This window comes from Neolamprologus brichardi, chromosome 12 (assembly GCF_056152115.1).
Source record: "Neolamprologus brichardi isolate AB-2024 chromosome 12, ASM5615211v1, whole genome shotgun sequence".
Classification (NCBI taxonomy): domain Eukaryota; kingdom Metazoa; phylum Chordata; class Actinopteri; order Cichliformes; family Cichlidae; genus Neolamprologus; species Neolamprologus brichardi.
In genome coordinates, this window is record NC_142115.1 from 15679187 (window position 1) to 15701289 (window position 22103).

At 44.4% G+C, this 22103-nt stretch overlaps 1 protein-coding gene across 1 annotated transcript; it reads left to right on the forward strand.

Annotated features, from left to right (window-relative positions):
• Positions 1–22: 22 nt before the first annotated feature.
• Positions 23–22037, forward strand: acsl2 (acyl-CoA synthetase long chain family member 2). The gene is made up of 20 exons (XM_006784039.3): positions 23–112; positions 12863–13101; positions 13195–13309; positions 13466–13530; positions 13636–13737; positions 14251–14350; positions 15707–15885; positions 16013–16045; positions 16237–16288; positions 16446–16519; positions 16821–16898; positions 16991–17125; positions 19407–19541; positions 20083–20251; positions 20338–20426; positions 20510–20626; positions 20697–20840; positions 20929–21030; positions 21115–21186; positions 21272–22037. Exons 2-20 carry the CDS (start codon positions 12865–12867, stop codon positions 21410–21412), a joined length of 2139 nt encoding a protein of 712 aa, XP_006784102.1. The 5' UTR covers positions 23–112; positions 12863–12864; the 3' UTR covers positions 21413–22037.
• Positions 22038–22103: the final 66 nt, after the last annotated feature.

Consider the following 22103-nt stretch of genomic DNA (forward strand, 5'->3'; position numbering starts at 1 on the left):
AAACACAGGTTAATTGCGTTTAGCTGGACTGGTGGGTAAATTTCTGTGGACCTGAGGCAGGATTAAGTGAGGCTCTCAGTCAACGACCGTTTGGAAACCTGCGTTCACTCTGGTAAGTCTCTGTCAGAGTCTCTTTCTTCGGTAGTTTGTATTCAGACGTCTCAGCTCGATAAAGAAGCACAAAGCTAAACAAAGCTAAACTGAGCAGACTGTGAAAAAAGAAAGAAACTAAGTTTGGCTGCAGCACGCCGAGTTCCCATGCTGCCGAGCTGATATTTGCAGATTTTGGAGGAATGTGAACAGGAATCAACCTGTTAACTTGTGAAAAGTTTTACGCAAGCAAAGAAAGAGATTTCTTTGAAAGTGATTCGAGGCAGCAGGAAAAATGTGTATCTGGTAAAAACATTTTTCTTAAACTTTTGTGTACTCTGTTAAAAACAAGCAAAAATGAAACATTTATGTACGTAAATCAAGTTGCATTTAAATACTGAACACCTGTGTTTTTTGCATGGGTTAAATATTAATAACTGAATATAGCATATAAGCTGTGAGCTGATTGGGAGTTTGTTTGAATGTATTGTGGATGTGAGAACGGGATAATCTTCTCCCATAAAAAAATTCACCAGCAGTTTACTCTTAATGCATTCCCTGCATAGTTCAGATACACAGATTATGTGAATTGAAATGGTGACAAACCAAAAAAATAAATAATCGATTGGCATGGCCTTTTGTCAACTGAAAATGAAACTAGGGCTGTTCTGAGTGATGCCTTCCACCCAGTAATGAACTGCTTCTCCCAATCGGCGTGGTTTCTTTTTCATTCATAAGGGGGTCACTGAATGCTTTTGAGTACGCATGTGATTACAGTCACATGCTCTGACCTTTGCAAATCACTAGATCGCAACTGAAGTCAACACCCGGTGGACCCAGGTGTTTGTGTTCACCACCACTATTATCAAAACACCAGATGAAAGAAAGTGTCCCTCAAGTACACTTTCAAATACTTAGAGAATCAGTGCCGAGGAACATGGAGGTCCAACTCCTTAATAAGATGCTTTATGCTGTTTTTCTTCTTTAATTTTCACTTGATCACTTTATAGCTTACTTAAAGCGCCAAATATATTATTGATACTCACTTGACAGTTTTTGGGGTTGGTGCGGCGGTTAGCACTGTTGCCTCACGGTAACAAGGTCTTGGTTTCAAATCAACCCTTGGGCCTCTCTGTGTGGGCTTAGTCTTGCTCCAAACAGTCCAGACAGGTGTATGTCAGCTTACTTGGTTACTAAATCACCTGTAGGCGTGAATGGTTTTCTGTCTCTGAGTTAGCCTTGCAATAGATTGACAGTCTCTCCAGGGTGTGTCCTGCCCCCTGCCCTGTGACAGCCAGGAAAGGCTCCAGTCCCATCTGCAGCCCAGAATTGGATAAGTGGAAGATGTTGGCATGTAATGTTTTGTGTTTAAATTAATTAACATATTTCCAGCATGATGATAAAACAAAAACGGAAACTAAATCAACACACCATTCAGTCATTAACATCAGATTTTAAAGTCACACACGTGGAACCCTTTCTCATTTATTGGGAAAAAAAGAGTTCACATTATATGGCAAAACCACCCCAAAAACATGGTACTGTTTATCTGTGCGTCTCAGTGGTGGTAGGATAATGTTCTAAAGACGTGCAGCATGTTCTTTTTTTCTGTAAAGTTAATGATTCCAGATGTTTTCAACATTGTATTCCCCAAATCCAGTCTTACTGCCACAACTGTGATTTTTTTTTTTTTTTTTTCCCTCACACTGAAAAATGTGAAGCTCCTTTAAGGAATATAAAAATATTTTTTATAATTTTTCATCAATGGACTCAATGATCAGCACAACCTGAAAGCGACGTCCTGGTATATTAAGAGTGCTGTGATTTCCACAAAGCAAACATTATATCACATTTTACATCTGTTTACTATCAGAAGCCTATTCCAGCAGCACCCACTGGGTAAGAGGCTGGACAGGTCATCTGCCTGTCAGAGAAACCTCTCAAATGCAATCACATGACAAAAAAAATGGCACGCTTGCTAACTTTAGAGTCTAGATTGAAGTGGAACTCGCAGAAGGAAAAGTCAATTGTCATTGAAGACACTGCTGTAATCAAGCACAGGTCACCTGTCAGAGATGAGGAAGCCTGAATGAGTCCGTAGGAAGTGCCATATTCTTTAGAACAAGAGCACTCAATAAAGACGCTGCTTACATTTGCATAAATCAGTTTAGTACAGACACTTTTATTTTTTAAGAAGTTTCTTCGTCCTTGCATTCTGCATGCCACTGTACATGAACCTTTTTGCTTTATTTTATCTACATGATCTGTATTAAAAGGCCAGTGTTGGGGATAATGTGTATATATATATATGTAGAGGGTTTGTTTTGCTGCTAAACTTGCCCAAACTTTACAGGCTATATGTGGAAAATGTAAGCGAGGTACAGAGAAAAGGGGGCTGCTGTGAATTTTGTCTGTGGTCCAAGTTGAGGATAATTACAGTTGGAGAGAGTTTCAGCCCTAATTGTAGGTTTTCTGCCATTTTTGTTGTGTAAAATCACACCCGCTGTTCATTTCCACACGTTACATCTGCTTTCGTTTTAAATCATACTTCTAATACTTGCGTGTCGAGATATTCGGAGGCAACGTGTTTGAAGTTGTCCATATGGCCTCCTCCCATCTGTTTTGCATCCCCTTGTGTGTATTTGACAGTTACAGTGTTGAATGTGTCACCTGACGTTTGTAGTCAACCATTAAGAATTAACAAATACACCGGCTCGGTCAGACGTGAGCTTTGACAGCATGTTGACGTTTGAACCTGCCGCTGCTTAGTTACCTGAAACCAGAAACGTCTGCAAAAGAATGCACAACTGTAGCTTTGTTTTCGAGAATCTCCGCTTGGCTTTAAGTGAATTCGAGACCCTGGGAGACTCCTGACCGCCTTGAGGAAAGTGGTGTTTTCTGCATCCCGGATGTGTGGTCTTTCTTGCTTCCTGCTACAAGAGAAACGTCATTGGGACCGAGCGTGCATGTGTCTGTGTTCTTCACGCTTTGTTTAGGAATCACAGCCAGAAAACACCCGTGCGTTTCATTCTTTCTTACCCCCCCCCCACGCTTGCCTGGCCAGCCTCACGTGTCCGTCTTGCAGTCCTCTCTCTTCGGGTCCCCTCCAACCAGAACTCTCTCCTCCCTGGGCACATGGAGCATGTGCAGACTACACCGGTCTTCTGGTGCTGGCACAAAATGCTGTGGCCTGTCTCCCAGCTATAAAAACCTTCCCCCTCTTCCTTTGTGCCACCTCCTGTAGTTTTCTGGGTCAGGGGGGAGCATTCCCCAGCATTGCTCCCGTCACCACAGAAAAGCTCTGCAAGCTACTGTACAGAACTCTTCTTACATTCTGTGTGATGCACAGAGCCAAATCGTTATCCGATGTTTCGTGTGACAACACGAACAAGGAAAGGAGATGGCAGCTTAAGCATCTCGAGCATTTCTGCCTGCCTGTCTAATGCAGAGGAAACTCTGTGCATGTGTGTTAAATAAGTCTTTGGCTGCTCTATAAAATCATTTACAGCCACCACAACTGATCTGAACAGAGCAGCAAATTCAATTCCACTCTTTCAAGCTCTTTGTTTATACTTGCAAGCTTTACTTAACTGTGCCGGTGATGTTGCCAAAATACATTCATGAATCCCGACAGCTTACGGCTGCTTCCTACAACACTGAAAGCATATTAAAAGCTTGTGATAAAGCCAGGTTTTGCAGTAATTCATCTGAACTCTAAAAACCACTCTTCCATATGCTTACATTTCCACCCTTTTGCCAAGAGTAAGACTTTTATTGTTGTTAACAAATAAATTGTACAGATAAAAGTTTTGCTGGGATTTTGTGGGGATGGTGCAGTGGAGGGACGGCATGGCACAGCAAGAAGATCCTGGGTCTGAAATTAGTCTGTCACCTTTCTCTGCGGACTTCCTGTGTTCTTCCTGTGTCAGCTTTAATGATGGATGATTACTTGCAGTTTTTTCCCACAGCCCACAATGCATGGCGTTAGGTTAACTGGTGATTGTAAACTGGCTGTAGGTGTGAATCTGGGTGTCAATGTGTCTAGGCTCTCCTGCGCAACATTGAATTGGATAAACAGAAGAAAATAGATGCATGTTAGTTTTCTTGGTAAAACATGGACTTAAAAAAAAAATTGAATAATCAAACTTGTGATCTTCTTTATAACATTTATTTAATCCCAGGACCCACGTGTGGTTACTGGAGTCAAAATTTATGCACAAATTTGACTTGGAAAGAAAGCACACCAGGAAATGCATCTACAAAAAACACTTCTGGAGGAAAAACTACACAAATTTCATCACAGAAGTTTAAAGGCTCAGTTGTGTTTGAGAGCATCTTGCTGAAGTCAGTGGGAAGCTCTTCCAGTTTCACTGTGTTCAGGGAAAAGCTTTTGGTCTTACATCACGTTGCTTCAAGCCCGATCGCCTCTCTGCAAGTTGTTTCTTTGTTGCTGCTGATCTAGAGACTCCAGTAGGGTGTCATCTGGAAACCTACTGTTACAGCTGCAGTGCAGCATAAAACACACTGCCCCGGAGAGTGCTGGTGCTCATTCTAGACCTGCAGTCGTGGCTGCATAGTCCAGATGTTTGTCTGGCCCAGCTCCACAGTCAGGTGCTGTGGGATGTTGGACGGCTGAGCTAAATTAGGTGATAGCAGCAACAATGAAATGTTTTCAGACTGTGCAGGGCACGCTGCGCTGTCCCACGGCTCATGCAGACTTGGGTCCTATTGCAGTGTTCAGCCTCTGAAAATGTTACAAGTCAGTACAGGGTCTATTCTTCTTCTCTTCTTATCCTCTGATCTCAGCAGTGACATGAATCTTTAGCAGTCTCTGCTGTGGCTCCTAGATCTTTCAAGCTTACAATAATTCATAACCTCACCATGCCGTTTTAAATTTATTTATTTCTTTACCACCTGCCCGGGAACATTTTCCCATGACACCCCATTAGTTTGACGGCAGTCGAAATATTTGACGGTTATAAAGGAACATTGACGAGGTTGTAATTATTGACTATATGCCAGATTTGACTCAAAACCGGTTTTTGGTTGTTTTTTTTGGTGTTTTTTTAATGTCTGTAATTTCAACATGCTGCGTTCCACTCATGTGTTTGTCATACTTCTGTTAGTGAATAGCTCTCGGTTATGTCTCCACTTGTGAGCGAGAGTAAACATGCACGGACATGGAGACCGACATGCCTGTCGTCTCCACTTGAACCTTTGTTTTTTGTTTGTTTTGTGTGTGTGTGTGTTGCATTTTGGCATATACTCCACATACGGATGCCTTTACTTACACCAAATATAGTTTCGATCCGCTGTTACTGTTCAAACATCACAGCACTTAATGTGTGAACTGTGTGCACGTCTGTCATGAGTGCCCTGCTGCGATAGCAGCTCTCCGAATTACAATGTAGCCAAAAGTGCGCTCTCCCTGCAGGAACTGGCAGAGAATGAAGGTGCATTTGTTTTCCTTCAGTATATTTTCACATGTGTTTGCCATTCCTTTTGTCTCCTGTCTTCTTGGGAGTAAGAGCTGGAAGCACAATGGTTCTTGTCTGGGACTTGACAATAGCCATAATGAATGGGAGTGAGAGAGAAGGGAGGGCCGGGGAGAGAGAAAGACAGAAAGGGGCCACAGGAAGCTCTCTTCACACCACACTGTCATTTTTTTTTTGATGTCATGTTTCATAAAGCCCTTTGTTTTCAATTTATTTACCTAGTGAAAGGACTCGAGGGGCTCACCAGCTGCTCTGTGACTTCAGCAGGTGTGAAGAGGGAAGTGAACAGCTTTAGTTCACATAAATTGATGCTTAAAGCAGATTATAAATCTTCCTGAGGATGAGTGTGGCATTGCTTTGCCCGTGCAGGCTAGGGAAGCGGCGCAGCATCAGCTCCGGTTAAACAGGAGGGAAGGGGAAGCTATCCTCTCCAATTGGGCACTGGGGGAGAAAGTGGGTGAGAGGTTGAGGAGCATTCAGGGAGGGGGGAGCAAATGTGGGAAAGGGGAGGTTTATTCAGAGAGGTGAATTCCTTGTGCGGTAGAAGATGAAGTGGTTTGCTTGAGGGGATGAAATTAGCAGTTTCAGGGAGAAGTCTGGTCTTGCACTGTGTGTGTGTGTGTGTCTGTGTGTGTCTGTGTCATTTTCCCCTCCCCGTGTCTCCCTGATTCATTCAGTTCTGATATGAACAATGAAGTCTTTGGCAGAGAACCATTAGGGGTGGACCCAGCCGGTCCTCCCTCCTCACCCCATCTCGCCACCAGCCCCCGTTGCTACTGTACACACCCTGAGTCTCTCTTTCTCTCTGGCGAATGAAAGGGTGGCAGAACATGACTGAGAGTAACCCCGGTGCCTGTTTCTGTTAAGCCAATCGTTATTACTTCCTGGTGTCTCTCCACCCCCCCACACCCCCACCACTCTCTCTCCTGTATAGACCCAGAGTCTTTTCTTTTCTTCTTCTCTCTCTCAGCTGTGCCAAACCTGTGCTCCGCTGTGGCTGGGCCTTTTAAACCGGGCTCTTCAGGCTGGATTGTTGTTTCAGAAGTGGAATGATATTTCTTTCTTTCGTATTTTCTTTTTTCTTTAGTATGTGGATAAACAGGGTGTAGGGGGACAGATATGTAAACATCCACTAGAGTTGTCAGGATACTAGACTTGATACTCACACCCAGGAAAAAACTCGATTTATTCAATTAATTTTTCCCTAAATAAATATTCAATATTAAGTATAAAGGTTAAGTGTAGAGATTTTATCCATTTTTAAAATGACTTAGATAATTTCATTACAAATTGTGAAGGTAATAAACACACACACACACTCCTCGTGCCCCTGGTACACTGCGCAGAAACACCTTGACAGACAGACAGACACACACACACACACACACACACACACGTGTAACTAAATTATTGTAGAAGAAGAGCATTACAGAAAACTAATATGAGGAGTGTAAATGATCTTTGGATAAAGTGTAATATTAGTTATGCTAAAACAAAGATATTGTGAAGCGGACTGAACCGATCACTGCCTGCATTTTAAAATGACGTCACAGCTACCACAAAATATGAAACACCTTTTACTAAATTATTGTAAAGGTAGTTTAAAGTTAAAATTTATCAGCTTGTCCACATTTGCCTGCAGTGTCATGAATCGCTGTGCGGCAGGCAGGAGTTGGACCCAAAATGCAGGCACTCAGGGACGAGGTTTAAACACAACGAACTCAGCTTTATTGCTGGCAGGGGAAAGTCATACAAAAGCAAACTAAACTAAACTGGAAAATGACAAACTAAACTCACAGGGAGACACAGGGAGATCCACACAGCATGAGGGACGATGCAACACTGACTCAGAGAAACACAGGGTTTAAATACACTGGGAAGTAACGAGGGGAATGAGACACAGAAGGAGGGCACAGCTGGGAGAAATCAGAACTGACAGACAAGGAAGACCCGGACCTTCAAAGTAAAACAGGAAGTATAACACAGACATGCGAACTTGACACGGTGGAGACAGCAACTAAGAAACATTTCATTTCATTTCATTTCTTTATTTATTTCACACATGGTTCAACAGTGTTTCTTTTCCTACATACAGAACCTCCTTCCCATTAATATGACACTGCACCCATGGGTGAAAAGAACACAGACATAAACCATAAAGCTTAGGACTCTAAGAACTGAAAGACACAGAGGGAAACTCAAACCTGCAGACACAGACTTACACAGAACAGAGGGGACACAGAGAAACATGAAGGGCAAGGGATCGAAACTAGAAACCATAGAATAACTCACACAAGTACAATAATACAAAAATCACAAAGAACTAAACATGCTGGGTCAGGAGACCCAGGATCCTGACAGTACCCCTCGAGCTGGCTCCAGACAGCCCAAACACAGAAAACAAAACCCACACCCAACTAGAAAACAACCCAGAGCGGGCGGCGGGGGTCCAGGACGGAACAAAAACAGAAGCACAAAGAGTCCAAAAACAAAACGTGCACAAAAAACACCGGTGCACAGAGAGCAGTTCATCAATAAGTCAGGGGGCCGTCCCGAAGGATGGCAATGCAAGGGTCCAAGACAGTCCAGTTCCGGAGGCCGATCGTGCGGACGGCAACGGCGGCGGCGTGGAAACAGCTCAGGGGGCCGACCGCGCGGAAGGCAGCGGCGACGACGTCCAACAAGCGACGACCGACGATGTCGAGGCAGCAGTATGGGACCCAAAGTCTGCGTGGCCCCCGCAGCACCGGACGAGGCCGAGGCAGAGGCTGGACCGGACGAGGCTGAAGCCGATGCAGGCGACGCTGAAGCTGAAGCCGAAGCCGGACCAGGCGAAGCGGATGAAGCTGCAGGCTGCTGGACGGGCTCCTCGGGCCCCCCAGCTGACGAGGCAGGCTGCTGGACGGGCTCCTCGGGCCCCCCAGCTGACGAGGCTGCTGCAGGCGTGGATGACGGTGATGGCTGGACGGGCCCCTCGGACCCTCGAGCGGAGACGAGGAAGTGCTGGCCGGGCTCTCCAGAACCCCCAGCGGAAACGAGGAAGTGCTGGCTAGGCTCTCCGGAACCCTCAGCGGATGAGGCAGGTAGCGGACATGCAGCCTCTCTTATCCAGTGTCCCACTGCATCCCTTTACCATGTCTTCTGTCTGATTCGGCTGCTCTGCTCTGGATTTCGCTCTGTATTTGCTCGGATTAGTTCTCCACACTGGACTCTGTTTGGTTCAGCTACCCTTCCCCCGCTGCTCTGCACAGCCAGAAACCCACCTGGTTGTCCATTTGTCTGTAATCTGCTCTGCTCAGTATTCAATCTGCAATTTGTTCAACCTGCAACAATGATTCATATTTATCTAACTACAGACTGCTAGCTGCTACGTTAATGATAACAGGTGGCTAATGGTAATTTCTAGTCATTTCTGATAGTTAAACAGCTAATGTTAACATTGTTGAAACAGTAGCTTTACTGACCTCTGAAATTCCTCCTAAAATGTTGTTCAGTGTTGCAAACCTGAACTGCTTCAGCGGTTAGTGAGAGGAGCTGTGTCTCTCGGTCTGACTGCACATGTGCTGTGAAGTTGTTTTAGCCACAGAGGGCAAAGTCGGCACTGTTTGCATTGGTACTGTTGCAAATGAGAAGAATGCATCTGCAGTTGAATAACTTGTGGGTAAATGAATGTACTCATTCCTTGTATTGCGTTCTTCCCATATAAAGCATAGGGACGCAGAGCTAGATCTGGCTTTTGTTTTTACTAGAGGTGGGAATCACTAAACACCCCATGATATGATACTGTCTCAAAATGGACGATAAGATATTGTTGAAATTTTAAACATTTTGCTATATGCATTGCAATAACATAAACCTAGCACAAAAATTAAGGAAATTTGTGTTTTCGTAATTTCTTTGTTGTAACGATGCTCCTTTACAATAAATCCTATACCCTTGGAAAGCCTGTTTATTTCCCTGAAATGGTGCCACGTTTGTAAGGAAAATGTATTTGGGGGTTGAGCAGCAGAGTTGAGTATGTGGTTTGCGCCCATGAAAATTTGCTAAATCTTCTTTGCCATCGCCAAACGGCTTATTGTCCTATTCAGGCTTGTTTGATGCCTTTTTATTTGATTGGATGATGAAAGTCTGAAGAGCATGTAGAAGACTCATACACACTCAGAATAACCTGGCACCACCACCTCATGCTGGTCACCAGCTTGGTCACATACTAGTGTGGGACAGCAACAGCATCCTATTCTTAAACCAGTGTTTGTCACAAGTTAGCCAGTGTGGTTGTGTTGGTCAGTCTGGACCCACGCTGATCCCAAATGTGTTCAGTGGGGTTGAGATCAGGACTGCAGGCAGCCATTTCTCTCCACTTCCAAATTCCGGAGGTAGTCTCTGATAAACCATCTTAGAAGATGTCGTTGTCATCTTGTCAGGTTGGACAAAGAGTGTGGAGATATGGGAATGCCACTAGTTGCAGAATCTCATCCTCATTTCTCTGCATTGAGATTGCCTCCAATGATGACAAGCCTTGTTTAGTTTTTTTTCCAAGTGAGGCAGATGCCACCCCACACCATCACACTGCCTCCACCAAAAGCTGTTACGGTATCGGTGCAGCAATCAGAATAGTGTTCTGTGTCATATCCGCACTTTGGACCTATGATCCGTATGGCATAGGCAGAATCTGGACTCATCACTGAACAGAACGTTCCTCCACATGTTGCCGTCACCAGCGCAAACTGGCCTGACGGTGAGGGGCTGTCATGGCAGGCCTTCTGGCAGCCCTATGAGACCAGAGATTGTCTGTGTGCAGTTTGTTCCAGATTGTGTGGGTAGTGAGCCGTCGGCCATATTGTCCTGCAAACCTCGACTGCAAATCTGTAGAAGACTGCCCTCAGTTCCTAAGTGTTGACAGGGTGAGGAAACGCTCTTCTTGTTGTGTCATCTTCTCTTAGGACGCCCACTTCCTAGCCTGAATCTGACATCCCTTATATGGAACTTGGCCTTCAATTTGGAGATGGTGCTAGGGCTCACGCCAAATAATGCAGTTTAAGATATAAAAATGAACTGTGTTTAGAAAACATTGCAACTTTTATAAATCCCCCATAAAACTAACTACACCTATGAGCACTATTTAGGGATTGGACTCATGTGCTATTTCACCTGTTTAGTGAATCTGGCCCCAAAACTGGTCGTGAGCTACAACAACTTCAAGCTCTAGACAACTATTTATCCACCACAAGTTGCAATCAATCACAAATGTGATGAATTTCAGTACAGTCCCCAGGTAGCCACTGAAGTTTTTGTAGATGTTGGAGGCTGCTGTCCTATTTTTACTTGTCACTCAGCTATTAGTTTGCTCTGAATTACGAGATAGTGTTCTCGAGCTAAGTGCGTCCAGTGTGCATCAGATTGGCCCACTTGTTCGTAGTAGTCTGAGTATTTTATAAAATATCAATACAATATTGCCTCGCAAAATATTGCAAAACTATGCAATATTGATGGGGTATTTTTCTACCTCTAGTTTGAACAGATAAACGTAGCTCTCAACTGACTGTAGTTTTGATCAAGTTCAAAGTCCAGGTCAATACAGAAAAGTCCTGTTATTGCATCTACATTCGCAAAAATTAGTCAGCATAGATAAAGATGTGCTTACAGTTCTCCATCACACCAAGAGCTTCAGAAGCATGACTAGTCTCACATGCAACTGGCACGTCTTGTCAGTGCACCACCTGAAGATTTTTCCACTTTTGCTGGGCTGTAATTGCACCACAAATGAGCTGTAAAGTCAGAGTGCAGCAGGCTTTTAAAGAGGGCCATTTTTGAATTCATCTGCTGTGCTGCTGCACATCGCCATCATCACACTGATCATTCCTGATGATGTGACCCAAATCTCTTATTAAATCCAGCACGCTGTTTGCCAAATGGAGTGAAGGGAAAATGTTGCTTTGCTTCCTTCTTGGTTAAAGTGATTTTGAAAACCCTGAGAAGTCTACGGGGACACGTGGAGTTTTGCACAAAGTGCCACCCGACCATGAACTGAGCCTCCAAACGCGTTGGTTTTACAATCATAAGAATGTATTTACAATTAAAGCATTAAAGTAAATAAAAAGGAATAATAAGGAAGGAAGCAAACTGACCTCAGGGTCTTCAAGGACAAAAACAAACAAACTAAAACAAACCCCCCCACTCTTGATAGAAAAGAAGAAATACCCCACTAAGCTCTAAGTTGGAATGAAAGTACAACACCTAAGCTCCCTGGCTGGCCACAAAACAGGAGAAAATGTGCATAAATTGCAGAAAGCTGTTAAAAAGCTTCCACTAACATGCAAAGACACCAAGGCCACACAAGTTTGCCACTTTCAGCTCCTGAGATCACTGTAGTGCTGTGTTTTTTGGTGTGTGTGTGTTTTTGTTTTTTTTTTGTTTTTTTTGTGCTTAATCCAGCAACCACACATCTCAGGGCTCACCAACCAAACAGCATGGAGGTCTTGCTGCTGGAGCGACATGTGTAGTTTCACAAATGAGCAGAATAGAATAGAATAGATTAGCCTTTTATTGTCATTTCACATGTAAAACGAAAGCGTGGATGATCAGCGTATTGTTCAGGTGTGGAAGACCTGCAGCAGAGGGTGAGGGAGAGAGCAGCTCTCGTTCTGGAAGAGGCCAAAAGGTCAGTGAACATAGCGGCGATCATGACTATTATCTTTTTTCATTTTCTTTTTTTAGAGGTGAATTCAGTCTCATACCGCACTGTAAAAAAGAGCACACTCTGAGCAGACACTGGAAGCCAGGTAATCTTTGGAGCCATAAATCAAACAAATTGAAAAAAATCTGGTCTGTGAGGAAGAAAATGAGGTGCTAACTTTAGCCTTGGGATTTTTAAATTCCTTTGTTGGTTTTAAATTGTTTTTGCAGCTTTATGTAAACAGATTAATCATTAGTAAAAAAAATAATCCCCAGCTCCCAAACAATGTAGACATTTCTTTTAGTGCTAAACTTCACCGCAACACAGATTAATGAATAAATAAATATATAAATAAAAGTCGTGCAAAGACAACAAAGCTCTGCATCAAATTTATCAGATACACATCAAGTTTAAAAAAGAGAAAAAAGAAGCAGAATCCACACACAAAACAATAAAAAAAACCCTTCAGCGTTAGTCTGCTACTCTATATGCTTGTTGTTGTTTTAAAGTAGCAGCAGAGTTAACATCTGTCCCTATGCACCATGTAATTTTCTTCCTTTTTGACTGCTTATTTTCCCTTTTCTACATCCTGTCTCCTCAGCTATGCATTTCCAGGAGTGGTTGCGGTCGCTTCGCTCCAGCACAGGACTTAAAGGCTCCGAATCGGAGGACTTGTGGAGTCTTCTGCCGTCTCTGCCTCTCTCCTCCTCCTTCTCCCTGTCGCCCTCCTCTGTGCTCGGTTTAGGAGCCTTGGCCTCCATCACAGCGTACTGGCTGGTGACCCGTCCTCGACCCATGCGCCCTCCCTGCGATCTTAAAGCCCAGTCTGTGGCCGTTAACGTGAGTGAGGGACGGCTGTTGCTGGCTTAGGCGTGTGTTAGCATGCTCTGCATTGCTGCAGGGCTGTGAGTGACAGGGTGGTGTTTATTGCAGGGAGATCCCAGCTGCAGGCGATCGGCGATCCTCAAAGATGACACTCTGCTGGAGTTTTACTATGACGACACCAGGACAGCCTACGACATGTTCCAGAGGGGCCTGATGATCTCAGGTGATGCGCACCTTCACACACACTTCATTAAACACTCTCCTATTGACGGAGAAGTCGGTGTGAAACCGGACAGAGTAGAGGAAAACTGGAAAGTGGATTGATAGCAGAACTATCAGCAGACTTTCTGAGCTGACAGAGCGGTGTTGTGTCCTTCAGGAAGTGGCCCGTGTCTTGGCTTCAGGAAGCCGGGTCAGCCCTACGAGTGGATCTCCTACGCTGAGGTCTGGCATATCGTTACTTCTGTGATTCCTCCCAGTTATCTCAGCACTTCCATGTAATGTGTTTGATCTTTACTGTTTGTTCACGGAGAGCCTGTAATCCTTCAGGTGGCTGAGCAGGCGCAGGTGCTTGGCTCTGGCCTGTTGGCTAAAGGTTGCCAGCCGAATCCGGAGCAGTTTGTTGGGATCTATGCACAAAACAGGCCAGAGGTATGGACCTCCCACTCCTCTGTGGTGTGACAGCTCATCCCACTCTAGTTTGGCTGCCTTTGATCTTAAAAATTTATTAAATAACTCGCATCTCAGCGGAGGTTTTGTGGATGATGATTCTACCCTCGGAGCTCAGCATGCCCTTTTAAACACATTTTGAAAATTGAATTTATGATTTTCTTTTTTTTTCTTTTTTTAATCCATCTATTGTGAAATTGTGTTTGGCTTTATTTATATTGCCAGCACAGTGCTAGTGGTGAATGTGTGTCTCCAGGGCAGCTAATATTGGAGAGTGTCGGACTGGGCAATTATTGCCGTAGTAAAAGACAATTTTCTGCTCTATTAGAGCCCCTAAACCTCTCATTTGACCGATCTACACCTTGAGTGTTGTTTATGTTGTATATGGGTTTATAAATATGAAACGCACCGTAAAGTGGATCCCAGTCCCCAAGTCATTCCCAGGTAATGACTTCAGTGTAACAGTGCTGCTTTGTCTCCCTCTGCTGGTTAAAGTGGATCATCTCAGAGCTGGCCTGCTACACCTACTCCATGGCAGTGGTGCCTCTCTATGACACGCTGGGACTGGAGGCGATGGTGCATATCCTCAACCTTGGTGAGAAAACCTTCACATTAAAATACGAAAATGAAAACGTTTCACATGGTGTCAAACGTGAAGCCTTCATCACATCAGACATACAAACTGCATATGGATATTTTGCCCTTTGAATAAAGAAAATATTGGAGAAGGAAGAAGATCATCGTGTACAGAATATGCTATAAATATCAGAGGAACTACAGGCATAAAAATACCCTTTACTAGTAAAAGTCCTGCATTAATCATTGTCACTGTTATTACTGGAAAAACTGCATAATTCTACCTCTTATAGGCTTTTTAACTTGATTTGAACTCTCAAAGAAGAGCTTCCCGAACATTTACAAAATGCTGACACAGTAGATCCTGTTGTTTTGCTTTTTTTCCCTCCTATGTAAATAACTAATAACCAACTAATAACTAAATTAAGCATTTCTATCTAAATGCATAGAAAATATTTCTTCCAGCAGAAGACTGGTACACTGTGGTCACTACAATACTAAGTTAGGCTGTGGGTGGATTGTAAAATTCTGAACCTACAGCCTAAATGTAGCAACAGAAACTGAGACTCTTCAGATTATCAATGTTTTTTCTGATCTTATTTATCAAAGTTTGGTGAGCTTATGGAAACTGCAGCCCCAGTTTTCCTGCTATTGGCTGACAGGAGTAAAACGCAGTGTGGCCTGTTTGAAGGTGGGCTGTGTGAACGTGCAGCACAGCGTGTTCAGAGCATCTCTTCTACATACCTCGGCTGAAATAGGTGGTTATCGGAGTTGCTCCTGGTTTCCTGTCGGCTCAAAGCAGTCTTGCCTCTCACATCAACATTTTCACCCAGAGAACCACTGCTCGCTGGATATTTTCCACTTTACCAGACCATTCTCTGTAAACCTTAGAGATGTTTGTGTGGGGAAAACCCCAGCAGATCAACACTCAGACCAGCTCATCTGGCACCAGCATCCATGCTGCAAAGTCCTTAATGTCTACGTGGCTACAAACACTGAGCTGCTGCCATAGATGCTTGTGTAAATGAGCAGGTGTACCTTATAAAGTGGCTGAGTGTGTATAAAGATTAAACAAAGCTAGGGCTACACCTGATCACTTGAAGTAAAAGTAAACCCGTCTGCTCAGTTTTAGCTGTTCCTGAGCAGCAGTATATGCGTGCAAGTTCAAAGAGGTTTGATTTGTTCTGACAGGAGAAATATTTGAATGTGAAAAATGCGATCATCCTGGCTTCATTAGTTCAAAGTGAGACTGTGTTCGGTAGTCCTTTTGAGACGGGCAGAAGAGCCGAGTGGAAAAACCCCACAGATTTCACACTTTGATGAGAACATTTCTTCACAAACTTTCCGTGTAAGTGTGTGCTCGGTGCTTTTTTAGCGGAGATCTCTGTGGTGATCTGTGACCGGGAGGAGAAGGCGGCATCTCTGCTAGAGAACAAGGAGAACGGCACGACGCCGAAGCTGTCCTGCCTCGTTCTCTTTAACGACTTCAGCCAGGCCTTTGTGGAGAGGGCGAAGAGCTGTGAGGTGGAGGTTTTAAAGCTGGAGCAGCTCATGGTGAGTTGGGGTGGGGGCGGGGGGGGGGGGCGGGGGGCGTAGCCATTTAAATGTAGCCCCTTCTAATCGACTCATCGTTGCTGATGTGCAAATTGATACGAGCAACTCCTCTCTGTCCACATCTTAGGACGTCGGAAGGAGGAACCTCAAAGATCCTGTGGTGAGTTTGTCATCTCTCAGAGCTGCTCACGTAAAAGGCTGATCTCCCCCTTCCTAAACACTGGCGTGACAGCTCTGTCGTCGCTCCTGTCCAATAGGATATCATTAACACTCACTCATAAGCAGGGGCTTAAATTAAGAGCGGAGGAAGTCCGTTGTCATGTTCTCATATTTTATTGCTGCCCTCTGTAGCCGCCCCAGCCTCAGGATCTGGCCGTGGTTTGCTTCACCAGTGGAACCACAGGTACCGTCTGATCTCATAAGCCTCTCCGTAATTATCCTTCACTCACATCATTAGAGAAATGCCCTTCAGTGCCCACTAACAACCACTCTTTATGGCACCGCTGCAGTTTCCTTTGCTGCGCAGGGGCACTGCAATAATGTTTTGTTTATTTACCCAGGGAAGCCCAAGGGAGCCATGATCACCCACGGCAACATCGCCTCCAACACTTCCTCTGTCATTAAGATCCTGGAGGTCTGTCTACACTTCCACCTCGTTGTCTAATTGAGAACAGCCTCACAGCTACCGTCGCTTCCCATTTGCTTGTGTCTGCATGTCTCCAAACTGTCCCCCTCCCCGCTGTGTCTAATGGTATGATTAATTGGGTGTTTGATTGCTCCTGTCGCTGCGAGGTACTTTAACTAATTGCCCCTGTATAAAGATTCTGCCATACAACATGTTTGATTGCCTGCGAGGCTTCGCCGTATGCCGCTGCCTCAACCTAATCTGTCCCCTGTGCTTTTTTTGCTCATTTCATTTCTCGTTTTTCTCTCAGGGCTCGTTTGAGATCCAGCAAGACGACGTGTCGATCTCTTACCTGCCGCTTGCCCACATGTTTGAGAGAATGATTCAGGTAGTTGATCCTCTTCTCACATGCTTTTCTGTCTTTCTTTCTTCCCTACTTTTTTGTGTATAAACCCTAAATTAAATCTGTTTCTATTGCAGGTCTCTATGTTCTGCTACGGGGCCCGAGTAGGATTTTACCAGGGGGACATTTCTCTTCTTATGGATGACATTAAAACTCTGAAGCCTACCTTCTTTCCCGTCGTGCCTCGTTTACTCAATCGCATCTATGACAAGGTCAGCAAACGCATTACCCGCTCCTCATTTTCTTTTACAAGGTGCAAAATGCAGCAGATCCACCCGTTAGTAAAAATCATGCACCAGTATACAGTGGGGCAAAAAAGTATTTAGTCAGCCACCGATTGTGCAAGTTCCCCCACTTAAAATGATGACAGAGGTCAGTAATTTGCACCAGAGGTACACTTCAACTGTGAGAGACAGAATGTGAAAAAAAAATCCATGAATTCACATGGTAGGATTTGTAAAGAATTTATTTGTAAATCAGGGTGGAAAATAAGTATTTGGTCAATAACAAAAATACAACTCAATACTTTGTAACATAACCTTTGTTGGCAATAACAGAGGTCAAACGTTTACTATAGGTCTTTACCAGGTTTGCACACACAGTAGCTGGTATTTTGGCCCATTCCTCCATGCAGATCTTCTCAAGAGCAGTGATGTTTTAGGGCTGTCGCCGAGCAACACGGACTTTCAACTCCCGCCACAGATTTTCTATGGGGTTGAGGTCTGGAGACTGGCTAGGCCACTCCAGGACTTTCAAATGCTTCTTACGGAGCCACTCCTTTGTTGCCCGGGCGGTGTGTTTTGGATCATTGTCATGTTGGAAGACCCAGCCTCGTTTCATCTTCAAAGTTCTCACTGATGGAAGGAGGTTTTGGCTCAAAATCTCACGATACTTGGCCCCATTCATTCTGTCCTTAACACGGATCAGTCGTCCTGTCCCCTTGGCAGAAAAACAGCCCCATAGCATGATGTTTCCACCCCCATGCTTCACAGTAGGTATGGTGTTTTTGGGATGCAACTCAGTATTCTTCTTCCTCCAAACACGACGAGTTGAGTTTATACCAAAAAGTTCTACTTTGGTTTCATCTGACCACATGACATTCTCCCAATCCTCTGCTGTATCATCCATGTGCTCTCTGGCAAACTTCAGACGGGCCTGGACATGCACTGGCTTCAGCAGCGGAACACGTCTGGCACTGCGGGATTTGATTCCCTGCTGTTGTAGTGTGTTACTGATGGTGACCTTTGTTACTTTGGTCCCAGCTCTCTGCAGGTCATTCACCAGGTCCCCCCGTGTGGTTCTGGGATCTTTGCTCACCGTTCTCATGATCATTTTGACCCCACGGGATGAGATCTTGCGTGGAGCCCCAGATCGAGGGAGATTATCAGTGGTCTTGTATGTCTTCCATTTTCTGATGATTGCTCCCACAGTTGATTTTTTCACACCAAGCTGCTTGCCTATTGTAGATTCACTCTTCCCAGTCTGGTGCAGGTCTACAATTCTTTTCCTGGTGTCCTTCAAAAGCTCTTTGGTCTTGGCCATGGCGGAGTTTGGAGTCTGACTGGTTGAGGCTGTGGACAGGTGTCTTTTATACAGATGATGAGGTCAAACAGGTGCCATTCATACAGGTAACGAGTGGGAGACAGAAAAGCTTCTTACAGAAGACGTTACAGGTCTGTGAGAGCCAGGGATTTTCCTTGTTTGAGGTGACCAAATACTTATTTTCCACCCTGATTTACGAATAAATTCTTTACAAATCCTACCATGTGAATTCATGGATTTTTTTTTCACATTCTGTCTCTCACAGTTGAAGTGTACCTCTGGTGCAAATTACTGACCTCTGTCATCATTTTAAGTGGGGGAACTTGCACAATCGGTGGCTGACTAAATACTTTTTTGCCCCACTGTAGCTCACTGGCATCAGCAGGCAGCCCGTGTGCCGTAAGGCCATTGCATGGGCCTGGGTTTAATCCGTCATGAGGCTATTTTCTGCCTGCCTTCCCACTGTCCTCTCTCCACTGTTGTATTGCAATAAAACTGAAAAGCAAAAAAACCCCATAAAATAGACTGATTTAAATCCAGATTGATCTTCCTTTTAAGGTAACGTTCTCGTGCACGTCTTCCAGTGTGACTTGCTCTTTTTTTAGATCGCTGCTTGGTGTGGTTAGAAGTCCTGTTAAACCCACAACACTTGCGTGCTCAGTGATGTCAGCACATACCTCAAATTTGCGCAGAGAATTCACCTCAGTTCTGTTTTAGTTACATAGCACAATAGGTGTCACATCAAGGCCCTTTTTAGTTTAAGGCAAAGGCCCTACGACAGAAATACTAGGACTCGGCACTTTGCATATGTAACAAGGAGAAAACGCTCCGAACAGGACTTCTGCTGACTTATCTAAAAATAGCCAATCCAATATTTTTTACCTTAAGAAGGCCGCCATAATCCTGGGTGTGTTTCTGTTTTTTGTACATTCTCGCCAATTTTTTACATAGATTCTGGGTTCGGTGACCTCACCGTTTCGAAGAGCTCTGCTCAACTACGCTGTGAAAAGAAAGCAGGCGGAGCTCAACAGCGGGGTTGTACGTAACAACAGCCTGTGGGACAAACTGGTGTTCAACAAGATCCAGGTCAGTGGCTGACAGTGTGGATCATATACTTTCTCAGCCTGTTGCTGCTGTTTACATTCATATGTAGGTTACTTATCCATATGCTTGGCTCTGCAGTAGCCTCCTCTGAAATCAGCCCACAGAACATCTTTTCTTCTCTAAACTTCACTATTAAGTGCCATATTTTCTGAAAATCCCTGACTTTGCAGTTGTCCTCGTCTGTGTTTTGTAGCACTTAACACGGTGGTACATGTAGACAAGCAGCCCTGCAAATAATCAACAAATTTGTATCCAAACTTTACAAGAGAGGCACAACTATTCCAGCAATCGGTGCCAAAATCACCCGGAGCATATTGGCCCTGTGGGAGTGTATTGGAGAAGCACGCGTGCAGGCAAACAAGGACTGAAAGATTTTGGCTTGGTGTGATCAATACAGATGGGAAAATATGACCAAGGTTGAATATGATTTAAAATGGGAATGAGCTCGCATCCACAATATGATTGTGTTTGAACTGCTTTGCATAAATGCTTCACCGTAGGTACTTTTTTTTTTTTTTCTCAGGAGAGTTTAGGGGGTAATCTGAGGTTTGCATTGACCGCTTCAGCACCGATCTCCACAGCAGTGCTGTCCTTCCTCAGAGCCACTCTGGGGTGTCTGATATTTGAGGGTTACGGACAGACTGAGTGCACAGCGGGCTGCACGTTCTCTATGCCAGGGGACTGTAGCACAGGTAGGAAACGCTCTTCTACTGTCAGGTGTTCAGGATGGATGTCGTTGTGGTTTCTCCTGTTAACAGCAGGCGTATGTTTGTGTCAGGTCATGTTGGTGCTCCTTTGCCCTGCGCCATGGTGAAGGTGGTGGACATCCCAGAGATGAATTACTATGCCAAGAACGGAGCGGGAGAGGTCAGACAGCGCAAAGATATGAACACATTTTTACCTATCAGCGGATGCTGTGTGGTGACTTCTCACTGCTTTGTCCCATTAAGATTTGTATTCGTGGCCCCAGCGTGTTCAGAGGCTACCTGAGGGATCCAGGGAAGACGGCTGAAGCCCTGGACAGCGACGGCTGGCTGCACAGCGGGGACGTGGGCCAGTGGCTTCCAGTAAGATTAGATACACTAACTAGTCTGTATGAGTCAAGTGAGTTTGTGTTACCACGCTTATTTTTGTCAGAATGGGACCCTGCGCATCATTGATAGAAAAAAGCACATCTTCAAGCTGGCACAAGGAGAATACATCGCTCCGGAGAAGATAGAAAACGTCTACATGCGTTCTGTCCCTGTACTCCAGGTGTTTGTGCATGGAGACAGTTTACAGGTACGGCACATTTTAGCTTTCTTATCCAAAGCGAAGTGTTCTCAGAGGCACGGTTTGATGTTTCATTTTGTCTTGCATTTCTTATCAGTCTTATTTAATAGGGATAGTTGTCCCTGACCCAGAGGTGTTTGTTGACTGGGCCAAGGATCGGGGATTTGTGGGGTCCTACGAGGAGCTGTGCCAAAATCCTGTAGGCCTAATTCTGGAATATAACTTTCATCTGATTAAAGTCCTCACAGCAGGATTAAATGGAAACTGGTTCTGTCTTCAACAGGATGTTAAGAAGGCAGTTTTAGAGGACATGAACGCCGTGGGGAGGGAAGCACGGCTGAATTCCTTTGAACAAGTGAGCAAACTCATCGAGGTTCAAACACACAAGTTACAAAGTGGCTGAACTTAACTGATTTCGATGCTTCACCTTTCTGTCTCAGGTGAAGGACCTTTACCTGCATCCAGAGATGTTTAGTGTCGCCAACGGCCTTCTCACGCCCACCCTGAAAAGCAGGCGCGCCGACATCCGCAGACACTTTCAGGAACAGATTTCAAGCATGTACAGCAAGACGGCATACTAACTTGACTCAGTAACTCGCAGACGCAACACCTGTGGGTCAGGGGTGTCCAATAAAAGAACAAAAACGGGAGCTGGGAGTGAATATCCTGCAGTGCCTCATCTCAAACCCTACATTTCGTTATATCTGGAATATTATTTTGTTTTCCAGAAATTTGTCATCCACCTGTGACCACATCTCACTCTTAATTCCAAACAAGGAGGTTAAGTGGATCCATATTTGCCTTCCAGTCATTGTCACTAATGAGATTTTACATGGACATTATCATTTAGTAGCATAGAGGAGAAGCACAGACGATATTAGGAAGAACTGATATTAACTTTGATCCTTTTATTTACACTGCACTGTTGCTTTCCCAAGCAAAGATTTTAAAAGGGACTCTTTATGTGCACTTAAGGCATTGTTCCTCCTAGACGTTGCATTAACTGTAGGTTCGTATTTTATGGTTGTTGGATCTTTGCATCACCGTCACATAAGCTTCTGATGAATATGTTTCATCTTAGTGACTACTTCAAACCACTGACTTCACCTCAAGTTAAATAATTAATATGAATGAGCGGTGAATGGGGGGAAAAATGATTTGTAAACAGGAATTTACTAATGCCAGTAAATAAAGATTAGTAATTGACGTGTTTGCATCATTCAGTTCATAAAAACTCAGGCATGTGCAGAAGCGCGCGCGCGCACGCACACA